The 12,115-nt window shown below is 39.4% G+C and overlaps 1 protein-coding gene across 1 annotated transcript in view; it reads right to left on the bottom strand.

Annotated features, from left to right (window-relative positions):
- The window catches only part of PCCA (propionyl-CoA carboxylase subunit alpha), a 294,043-nt gene that overhangs the window by 208,815 nt on the left and 73,113 nt on the right, over positions 1–12,115 (bottom strand). The window contains exon 7 of the mRNA XM_063337025.1: positions 2,495–2,626. Within this exon, the coding sequence (XP_063193095.1) occupies positions 2,495–2,626 (132 nt within the window). The remainder of the gene's footprint in view (positions 1–2,494; positions 2,627–12,115) is intronic.

Genomic DNA, 12,115 nt, shown 5'->3' with positions numbered 1-12,115 from the left:
CATCAAGCCCTAACCAAAGATCAGCATCCTGTATGACCTAATTACTCGGGTATTCATCTGAGCAAAAGACACATTATCACAAGGAAGAGATCAGAGAACAAACACAGGCACATATTTAGATCCATAGCAAGGATGAGAATTTCAATTATCAGAAGTTTATTTCCTACCGCTTCCTTCCTAGAACTGGTAACCAAAGAACTGGTTAACCCAAAATGTTCATCTCCTCTTTCTGATGGAAACTATAACACTGCGGACTCTCCTTTTTCTAGTTTGGTGGGTTTTGTTGTGTTTGGTTTGGGGGTTTTTTTTGGGTTTTTTTGGTTTTGGGTTTGTTTTTTTTTAAGTCACATGTTCTTCTTCCATCAACAAATAATCAGAACTAGTGCAAGGCTGAGGTATGTGAAATTGATATGATATGGACACTTCAGGATTAAGCAACTACTGCATAGTTCCTTTCAATACCTGAAGACTGGAGTTTTCAACTCAATCCTACATTGCAGTTCATTTGGTGTTAAAGACTACCATTGCATATAGCCAATCGCCAACAGGAGGACCCCATCAGCTCATCCGCCTTTTGATCCCAGTCAGTGTGTTCCAGTTCCCCTTTGTCACTGAGTCCAGTCTGGAACTTTCCCAGTGACATCTCCCTGGAAGCTTGATACAGTTTTGTGTATATTTTTATTTCATTATTTCATTTTTATTTTATTAGTAGTATTTCATTAAAGTAGTTCAGTTTCTTCTAAACTCATAAATATATCTCTCTTCTTTCTCTCCTTGGAGTAAGAGGTGGGGGAGAGCATCTGTCATCTTGTCATTGGTCAACCTGGCCCAAACTATGACAGTGGGGTTTAGATGATTAATTCAAAGTTAACTCCTAATTAGATGTTTTTCTAGAAGTTGCTTTCAGGATTTCTGGAAGAATATACAGGATAGCAGACAGAACAGAGGATCTTATGCACAATAGCTTGGCTGCTGTTAAATCTTACAAGTGCTAAAGGACCACATACACAAGCAGTATGTGCACACAACAAAAACCTGACGGAATGCTGTGTTCAGCTTGCCACTACCAGACTTGAGATTGCCACAAACGTCAGCCTAACACACATATGGAGCCCTCCAGAAGAGAAAAAGTTTTTGCACTTTTACCTGTTGCAGCGTATCCCACTGCCAGGCGTTACACGCACCAGGCACTTCCATCATGAGTTCTGAAGAATTCTCTCTTGTGCATTTTGTCCTTAGATATGTCATGATTTTATTGTTCTCATCAGCTAAGTTCTCCAGGTACGCTCATCAGAACAGTAACTTTGTTGAGGCTTAGCCCCTTTGCACTCTATTGACCCCTCTCATTTAGTTGCATTTGTTTTTTCCCCTCCTAACAGAGTTTAAAACCCAACTTAGCTGACATGATGTTGAACACAGTTACCCTGATACATGTTGCTCCTTAAAATACAGTCTGCCTTCCATCAATATATTCAGTTGTTCCCAGTTGTCTGGACATTTCCTACTTCATCGTGTAAATAAGATTTATGATTATCAGAGGTCAATATCAACTGTCATAAATAAAACCTGAAAAGCTTTCCTGTCAACTACATTAAAGTGTCACTGAAACAAAACTTTTCACTTTTTCCTGCAGCTCAAAGTTTTACTCAAATTTTTTTTGAGAAAAGTTTAAGCTTGACATGTCAAGCATAAAAAATTTAAACCCAAAAGGTATATATTTTATAATACACCAAAGTTTTAGGCATATACAATGAAGGTTTTAAAGGAAAAAAAAGCTTATTTACGTACATTAACACCAAGAATATATAAAGACACACAGGAAAGCTTATAAGAGCCCTATAATTAATCACGATATATCACTATATAATCACTACATATCACTATAACAGTGATACATCACTATATAATCACAGCAAATAAACCAAAACCAAGACATACTTTTTTTCACCTTATAAAATATAAAGAAAGAAACAAAATATTTTTAGAAAAAATGTTGGAAATCGCTCCTTCTAAAACCCCAGGAGGAACACCAGCTGTAGATTCAGACAGAGACCCACCAAGTTCCCCTCACCCTAAGTTTTGCAACACATGGAAATCTACCATCAGCATCAGACCATAAAATGCCAGCTTCATACAGCGTAACAAACTTCATTGTTAACTTAGGGCTGTCAAGATCTTGGCCAACAAGAAGTAAAGACCTGAGAAATGTAAAGACATGTGCAGATAGTTGAATCCACATCTGATATTTAACACATTTACCTGCCTTCATGTAAGTTTGAAGCAAAATATTTTTAAAGACTCCATAGAAGCAGTCCTTAATACATCATTTATTATGAAGGACTTTCTTCTCCAAAACTCTCTTGCTAATAAAAATCTGTATCCCACTTTTAGTTACATCTTATTGAAAAAGAGGTTACAATTATAATTACATTCTGCATCAGACCTTCAGCAAGTGTTCCTACAGTGGGCAAACAGTAATTAAATGATTTCTCACCTTGACTACTCCATCAAAGCCAGGGATCGTGTTGACTTTCGCATTTTTGGCTAACAATTTGCTTTCAATCTTGTCTCCCATAGCTTGAATAGCATGTGTGTCAGGTCCAATGAAGGTGACACCTTCTGATGCCTGCAAAGACAATGAAGATATAACTTTTGGAGATGAAACTAAAAAGCAGCTTTACACAGGTATTGCTATTAATTTTTTTTTCTCTTTTTGGACTGATCAATGAAACAACACTTAAAAGACAGTGATCTGTTTATGTAAGAACCTAGCAATGTATAAGCAGCATTTCAGCTAGTTCATTAAAAATGTGTATGACCTTCTGAAACTATTATACACACAGATTCAAAGCCCCTATAATTAGCATTTGTATAAATCAAAGCCAGGCCAAAGAAAAATAGCTGAAAGTGGAAGTACTCCAGCTTGAAAGTTAGAAATATCCCTTGAGAAAACAGAGGCTAGTTAACTCACCATGGAAATAGCCACAAGTGATTTACAAAGATATGCTTGCTAAACTGTAACGCAATTGAAAATTCCATCATGCATTCCTAAAACCAAACCTTGAAAAAACATCAAAATCGAAGTGCAGTCTCTTACTCAATGTATTTAGAGATCTTGAAAATAAGGTAATAGGTGAAATAATGTTTGCCCAATTCTTTCAGGCAATTCTCTTTTCCAATACTGAAGTGGAAATAGGTTAACATAAAATACTTTAATACTTCAACTTTAATATGTAGGTAGAACACTGAACTGCATTTCCCCCCCCCGTATTTCTCTATGCCAGCAATAGACCTTCAGTGATCAAGTACACAGACATTTTTTTTCAAACCTCTGCAGGGTCAGGACAATACAGAGCTGAAGGCAGTTCTACCAGAACTGTTTCACTTAAAGTTACTGATGTATCAGTGAGTACATGCACGTTTCAGGTAACTTAACATCTTTTGTACCATTGGAAAACAACATCAAAAGAGTAAGCATACTAGCCTTGCACAATTTTTTTCCAACTGTTTTCATTGATTTTTTTTTTGTCCAATTCTAAGACACCTGTAAAATGCTTAAAAACAACTTGTTTCCAGTCGATGGGTAGTTTGGTTAATACCAACACTAACATAGTATTAAACATTCAATTTCTTGTATCAGAATTTGTGTCTTAATGTTTTGTGTCTTTCTGACATACACTTGTGCTGCATATGTTTGGGTTGCCAGATAGTTATAGTCACTAACAATAAAAACTAATTTGATGAAGCTTTGTGTATTTATGTGATGGTAGTACATGACCACAGAACAGACATAGGAAAAATGTTTTTTAAGTTGGGGAACAATGTCTTCCTATTCACAATCGTCGAGCCAAGAGCTCCCAGCATGCTTGGGAGACCCTGTTTTCACTGTCAGCAGCTTCCTAGCAGGAGGAGTGTAATAGCAGAAGCTCTAAGCTCTGCGTAGACAACTTCCTATCATCCTAGCTAACAGGGTGCTACAGATAACAGAGAAAAGACCAGATAAGTATTACAGACACACTAGGAAGCCCAGTGCAAAGACACCCAAAACAAATGCAGAGCATCAGTTTAGCTACATCAAAGGCTTGTTAGCGTCAACTCACAATGAACCATCTGGGTTTTTATCTCAGCCCACCTCTTCTCTACTACAGTAGGCTTATTAGCTCAGCAACTCACTAATATTGATTTGATGAATAGCTGTCTTACAAACACAAAGTTGGGAAGACTACAATAGGAGGGAGGAGGGGGATGGGAAGACCAACATGAAGGTGCAGATTTGTTAATCTAAATCTAGTGCCAAAAGAGCTGAACACTAAAGGAATTCACTCTTTAAAGGAGAAGAGAAGCAAGCAGTTGATGTTTTAAGTCATAGTGACACAAAGTTTGGAGCTGACCGTTTCAGAAACAACAGCAGATTACAACCTGAAAACAGATACTTTATTCCCTTTTAACAAGAGTTTTAAATACATGCCTGCATACACCTGGAGGTAGGGCAGAGTTCCCTTCTGTCATCAGACTGTATTCCAATCTCAAAAAGCTTTGTGGAAAAGGTTCACTTGCATACAGTTTCTGCCATAACACTGGCATTTACATCCTGGTCAATGTCACTTCAAACTTCACCATGTATTGATTCCTTTTCCCACTCTCTTCTCAAAGACTACCATCAAAAACATGAGCTCTCCAGCCATCATCAAGATAGTGGGACCAAAACTTTTGCTGCCCTGACAGACCATTCAAGACTTCCAGCTTGCACCTCTCCAGTGAAAGGTATATAGGTTACATCTTGCTTGACTTACAGTCTACTCTCACTGACTTGTGGCATGGACTTCCAACGTGCCCAGATCATTCCCCTGCTCCTGTCCAAGCAGGTAGCTGGATAAGAGGACCACACCATTCAGGAGAGATTCATGAACCACCTGAGAAGGAACACACCAGGCCATTTCAAGAAATTAATCTGCTGCATCCAGTATATTTGTTACATGAATCCTATAGAGGTGTAATATTCCACATGTATACAACCAATACTACTTATTAAAAATTAAATACTAGATGATATGCAGCATATTCACATTAATGCAAGTATCACCTGGTGCAACCTACATCTTTGTCTTTTTTAAATGTATACTTTGAATGCCCAGAACTTACAAACTGCAGTTTCTGGGCATTGCATGCACCTCTTGGCTTTAACTGCGCTGAACCTTTGTACCTTACACAGAACTGCTCTTTAATTGTGAACAAGCAGCAGCTTAGTGCCACCAGCAGCAGCTTAGTGCCACCAGCTATTACCCTATATGGTTAGTCAATTGGGCAGTCATCACATCCAGTTATTTCCCAGCAACGAGATCTGAAATGAAACAGTTTTACTCAATGTGATAGCACAAAATACCTGAAAGCACGTAACTCATCATGCTGCAACATCCATACATTAAAAAAAGTTAACAAACTAAGGGCAATCCACTAGTTTCCAGTGAATATGTAAAACCACCTCTTACATAGAAAAGATGTGCATTCTCTGACATGACTTGCAACTAACTTCAGCTAAGCTTTCAAAAAAAGCCTTTGTCAGCTTAAGGCACTACTAGACAAACTCTTGCAAGTCTTGCTATGATAATTTAAGCCCCCCATCACCCAAAGATGCTTGCTCAAGCCCTCTGCCAAAGCTTCTTAGCTCATCACCAAAACAGTGCCCGAGCTTCTTCATTGCCAATGCTCACACGTAACTGGTTCAAAACTCTAGTGGCCTGATACTGAAAATGCCAAAAAATAGACCATAAGAAAAAAATGTGGGAATAACATCTTCAGCTCTCACAAAGATTTATCAGCACTCATCCATTAGCATCCTTAGGTTATGAAACCCAAGGAAGTGGTGAAACTGCAAGAAAAGCTTCCAACGCCTGATGACAGTCTGTCCACACACAGATTTGCCAGTGTAGCAGCAAACACTAGAACCTCTGCTGTACATACACAAGCTTACACACTACATCTCAAACAAGTTCTCCCAAGAGTTCTGCTACTCCTCCACGCATTCAGCATCAGTCCAACCTTGAAGACTAATTGTCTGGCTGCAAGGAACACATCAAGTTTCACCATAAACATGCACCAGCAATTTCTTGAGAAACATACCCAAGATACCTGCGTATCACTGCTCTACTTTGCATAGTCAAATGTACAGATAAACAATAAGGAATATTTTATAGAAGAACAATTTCAGGATACATTCCATGCCAAGAAAGTTAGTTCTTTCTTTGACTAAGTAGAAGATAATGAAGAGTTTTCCCCAACACCCCTCTATTTTCGAGAGCAGAAGTAGTTGTTTTAATCGTAGTGCCATAAGAATCACAAAGAATTTCATATTATTTTTTTTTTAAAGCTTAAGACAAAAGCCTTATTCTATCCCCAGGGAAGGCAGGTCCTCAAATATAGCAAAAACTGAACAATGTCCAAGTATAACAAGAAAAGGCAAGATTTGGAAGAGCCACTTGGGAAGTCTGTGGTTGAGCTGTATGTGACCTTCGCAGTCTGTCAACCGTCTGACTGCTCTGGGAATAGAGTGGGCCAAACAGACCTGTGCTACTGTAAATTGCCATACTCCTAACATTTGGAAAGGACCTGTCCATCTGACAAATTCTTGTGGACCTGAGGCAACTGAAGAGACTGATCCTAGAAGAAGAGATTCCTTTGCATCTCCTCCTGGAAATTATGCATGCAGAGATTCACAATTACTGTATTATACAACCAGTAGTGGATTCAGCCTCAGTGACGGCACAAGCAGAATTAAAGATTAAAGAATAAAAGCATGAAGGAGGGAAAACTGCATAATAAACTTTCATACACCCTAGCTCCATTGGCAACATTTACTCTTCTGTGGGCTTATGAATATGTGGCAAACCAGCCAACTCACAGCCAGGCCTCTCGGCGCTGCAGGAAATGACTGAACAGTTCCAACCCAGCTTTAGACAAAACAAGTGATACTAAAACTTTTCCTCTGTCTTTTACCACATTAGTTATGGACAATTAAACACACTTTTTGGTGTCCTCATTCGAGCCAGGATATTTGAATCTGCACATAACACCAGCTTAACAAGAGCAGCTCCAGCCAACAAGGAGGTATGCCATGTACAAAAACACAGCTATCAAGAATCTTATGTTTTATTTTTCAGGATCATTTGGCAAGGGGATTCTCCCACTCACACCACACTGAGGTGGCAAAACACACTTCAAGTGCCCAGTTGCTTCCAGGTGCAAGAGCCCCTATAATTATCTTACCACACAGAAGCAACAGCAATAATGCAGGCTTTGTTCTTGTTCATTCCCTGGTACCTGAAATGGTTAGTTGTAGGAAAATGTTTCCCATCTCCAAGGAAGGAATGGCTGAGAGGATTGAGAGAACTCGGGAGCAATTGTAGCTGTTCTACCTTACTGAAAATAAACTTTCCTATGTAAACACAGGACTGGTTTTAAACAGGCTCATGAAATTTACAGGAAAACCCAAACGATCTGTTGCATACAGCCATTGAATCTTGAATCATGTGTTCTCAGACTTACACATGAGTTTTCAAACTCAGGGTGCTACTTATTGGAAAAAAGCAATTCACTTAGGAGAAAAGGGCTTAACTGCAGCACTGCTGGCTGGGTAGGGCCAGAGCCTGCAGTCTGTCAGGGGTGACCGGAGAAGTAACTGAGCCAACCTAGTTGTTTTTCCCCAGCCTCACTCTTTCCTTTCCTTCCCATGACCCTATTTATCCCCCCATCTCCAGGGCAGACTCCGGCACTCCTCATTTGACCTAGTGGACCAACATGGCAGACAATTCCCCCAGGTTTTTTCTGGGAAGTGTTCTCCATTCCTTTGTGAGTTAAAATTAGCTAAACAGAGAAACTTAATGAATATTGGAAGAAGGACCACATAAGCTGCTAGAGCGCATACCTGTGAACAAGAACCTTCTCCGGGGAGAAGGCACATTCTCAAACTTTGAGGCGTGCAGGGAGGGGACTGTGTGCTGCCATATCAGCCTCCTTTTGTGTTCTAGTCTGCACTTCTGTTTTAAGGCTTGTTTTAAAATAAAGCACATTATTGCTTCTCTGAGGAGCACTGTTTGAATCACAAAATGGCTGAAGTTTGAAGCATCAAAGCGACTGCTTGAACCACCTCTTTGACATATACTGTCAAGTAGTGGAACAACTTGTGGGCAGAAGAGAAGCAGAAGGAAGATTCTGTTGCAGTGAGGTAACAACAAGATCAGCAAGTGTGGGTAACAACTTACCACCCTCACTCAAGAACTTATTGGTGAATGAGACTATGAAGGAAGGCCCACAGGTAAGAACTCCAATAGAAACTTATCATAGGTCTGGTTTTCAACAGGCTTTTGTCCCAGTCCTCAAGTTTTCTTCACAGGAAGAATTGAAAAAGGTTTCCATGAAAAACTTGCATGCAGATGACGAATTCTTTCACTGTTGTACTGCGAAACAACTGCCTTAATTTTTCTGCCCTCTTGACACACAGCCAGTAAAGGGGGCAGATCCAATGGGGAAGGGAAGGGGTAGTAGTCTAGTAGTAGTCTAGTAATCACAGTCTGAGTTACAGAAAATTTGGAGTCTTCCACAAATACGGTCTCCCATCTACAGCAGGGACTCATAGCTCAGAAGGAAACAGACTTGTACATGCAGCTGCCTGCAGCCACATACGAAGCAGAGCAGATAAGCAGCACAGCTCAAGGACGACCGTAACAGGTAGCTGGACTAAAAAGCTGTTAAATTACACAGGTTAAATGCAGGACTGAGAAGCAGAGCTGGCAGCAAGAAGGTCCAGAAGCTTAGAGAACCTAGAAAATAACCAAGCAGAACAAAAAACTCCAGTTATAGTGACCAGATGAAACAAACACAGACAAGACTGAGGAATCCTACCAGAGAAAAAAAAAAAAAAAAACAAAAAAAACACACAAAACCAAAACACAGGCACACTGACATACGCTGAAAGATGTTGAAAGGATGTAACAGACTGCCTTGCAATACAGGAACTAGGAAACACTGGGAAAGAATCCCCTAGGAAATATAATGTAAGAATATATTCTAAGCCACATCGACTCAAACTACAAAATAATGAAGTGGTAAAATGCTCTACAGCAGAACATGGTGGAGCTGAAAGAATGCCCTAAAGCTTTCTGCCAGATGCACAGAAACAACCTGTCAGCTCCAACAGTTGGGCCCTGTGCCGCTATCCTGAAGGCTCAGAATAAAGAACATATATAGGAGTGGTCAAGGATCTGCCCCGGCATCAAGCTGAAAATTTAGTACTAACAGAATTTCATTCTAGGCAGACTTATTTTAAGCTGGAAAAGGCTTATAACAGCAACATGCCTAGGTATTGTCGTGGACAACGTCAAAATGTCAGAAGTAGTAACTCTTCATCAGTTCAGCAAATAAGAGTTCCTCCAATCTTGTTTAGAATGAAATAAGCAGAACTTTTGAAGCCAAGAGATCTTAACAATATGCACACATGTATATACACACACAAGAGAGAAATGACAACCCTTACGTGTACAATAGCATCCTTCATTAGAACAAGTATTTTAAAAAAGCGAGCCATGCTGAAGAAAAGCAAACTACAGCCTTCTGTACAGGCTTTCAACAGAACAGCACAGCACCTCTTAAGTGAATAAAGTATGTGATATAAGCAGGTGGATAAATATGCTAGAGGGGGAAGGGCTGTAGCATCTTACTGTTCTCTAACTACACGTGCCTTTGGCTACTGTAGCTCTTTCTGGAGGTCTGAGCTTTTGTTTTGTTTGAGGGTTTGGGAAGGAGATGGTGTATTAAAACCACCTCGAGTTGCATAAGCAGCAGGTAGGTAGACTGTGATAGCAACTAGCCTCAACAGTAAAAGGTTGCCTGGCAATTGGGAAAGTGACAGAGCCCAATGCAACTTACTAGAGGAAGAGGGTGGTGCTGAAGAACTGTGCTGCCCAGCCTGCCAAATCTCACGGCTTGTTCCAAGTTCTGCTTTGAAATAAAAACTTACTGTTACTTGGCTCCGAAACACACTGCATTTGAGAGGCCAGACCCACCATACAAGCTATGTCACCACCTCTGACACTAAACTGTGCCATTTTAAATATCCGTACTCCCTGTGTCAAATAGGAGTACGTACTCCAAGAGAAAGCGATACATTGGAAGTGCTTCTTTAGAAAAGGAAAAGCTAGCAGAATGAAAAAGCCTTACCTGAAATTGAACACAGCTGCAAGAAGCTTGTTTCACTTCTTAAAACTGAATTTAAAGAACACTAAAGCATTTTCACAGCCACTACTGTAAGTAAGGAAAAAGATGACTGCTAGGCAGCGACACCAAAAAAAATGAAAGCTTGAATACGCTAATTTACTTGGAAATAAACTGACACAGATGGCAGTTTCCGTGTTTAACCTTTGGCATGGGGAGGGAGATGTGTTAACAAACTCCCTTTAAGCCATTATTCTAAGAAATATTGCCTGCTTTATTTAATCCTGGTGTGAACCTGTTCACGCTGGTCTCCCAAGCATAAACTATGCAGAGCCATGAAAATACATTAATCAGTTACCAGAAAATCTTGTACTATATTTAAGTCCCACCAGTATTGATGTCCTTCATGACCAGACAAACTTATGAAGGACCAAATGAAAACAGGCCTTATCCAGGCCCCAAATATATGCCTTCTCTAAAGCAGGCTAGAAATAGAACGTATAAACAGCATATATCATGTATTGGGAGATAGTCATATTTATGTTTTTCAAAATGTAGTACATGTCTATTCAAATACTGGAGGTGGGAAGAGAGAAATCAATCTGTTAGACTACTCTAAAGCTGCTTAAACAAAAGGCACAGTTGCTGAACCAGTATAAACATGATCTAAGGCTACTTAAAAAAAGTGTGCACCAGTCAGAAAAAGTGCATGACCTGCATAACACCAGGGAGCAGCCAGAATACATCTAGAAATACATCTGGACACCTAAAGCACAAATGTTGCAGAGAAAGTAGCTTTTAAATAAACTTTAACATCATTTCCTCTTTAATTCCACAGTAATGGTAGATTTACAAAGTCAAAACTGTAAGAATCTGACTAATCTGTAGACATCTTCCTTAACAAGATACCAGTTGTGAATTCATACTATCATGGAGTATACATACAAAGAGTAAACGTGCTTGCATTGATTAAATTCTGCATTTAAAAATAAAAAAGGTCTGATTAACCAAACATTTCATAGTGTATTTTATACTTTTAAGTGGGGGAAAAAAAATGGTATTGAGCTTCCAAGCCATATCTTTGCAAGCGAAAAGAAGCACACACAGAGCTTCCTCCAAGGACTCAATGCCACAAGACACTGTGAGAAGAACAAGTGCCACCTCTAAGGCTCTGTACTTCAAGTTTTCACTTTGGAGCTGATCGTCAATCAGAAGTTTTACTTGGTAATTTCACATTAAAACAGTTTAAAGCTTTAGATGGTCTACATATTATTTTACGTCTTTGCCCAGAATCCAAGTGTAATATGGAGTTATTCAAGTTTTTAGAAGATTTTTCTCAAATACAAACTGTAAAACTTGAACATACAGTAGTCTGTATGACATACCACTGTCAATGAATTGCTTCATCACCTACAAAACATTCCCACACACACCACCCAGTGCACAGGAACTTAGCCCTGCTGTGTTGGAAAGCTTGAGTATTTGACTATATCAGTAGCAATAAATACCCAGAAAATTTAGGGAAAAACAAATGAAACTTAAGAATTTTCCCTGGATGGTTTCCATATTGCTTTTCTTCACTTCATGGCATTGAAACCACCCTTGATTTTTACATGATAAAAGAAATCTGTGGAACTAATCCTAGAAACCTCTTTCTGTTTCCTTGCTTAACACCTCCAGGCGACAGAAGAGACAAAATGCTTCATTTGCATCCTTAAACATTAGAAACTGCGAATGAGCCTTTTCAGCTGCAAATGTTATTGCATCTACATTTCCAGAAGAGAAAGAAGGTTAAACAGCCTACTCAGGTTTATGTTAACTCATCTCTTTTTAGCACCAGGAGCAGCACAAAGAGCAGAGAATGTGGAAGCTTAACAGCCCAACCTCTTTCTTCATTACGTTCAATTAG

This window comes from Chroicocephalus ridibundus, chromosome 1, assembly GCF_963924245.1.
Source record: "Chroicocephalus ridibundus chromosome 1, bChrRid1.1, whole genome shotgun sequence".
NCBI classification, from domain to species: Eukaryota; Metazoa; Chordata; class Aves; order Charadriiformes; family Laridae; genus Chroicocephalus; species Chroicocephalus ridibundus.
Note: the sequence above shows the minus strand (reverse complement) of the source record. Positions and strands in the feature narration are given on the sequence as shown.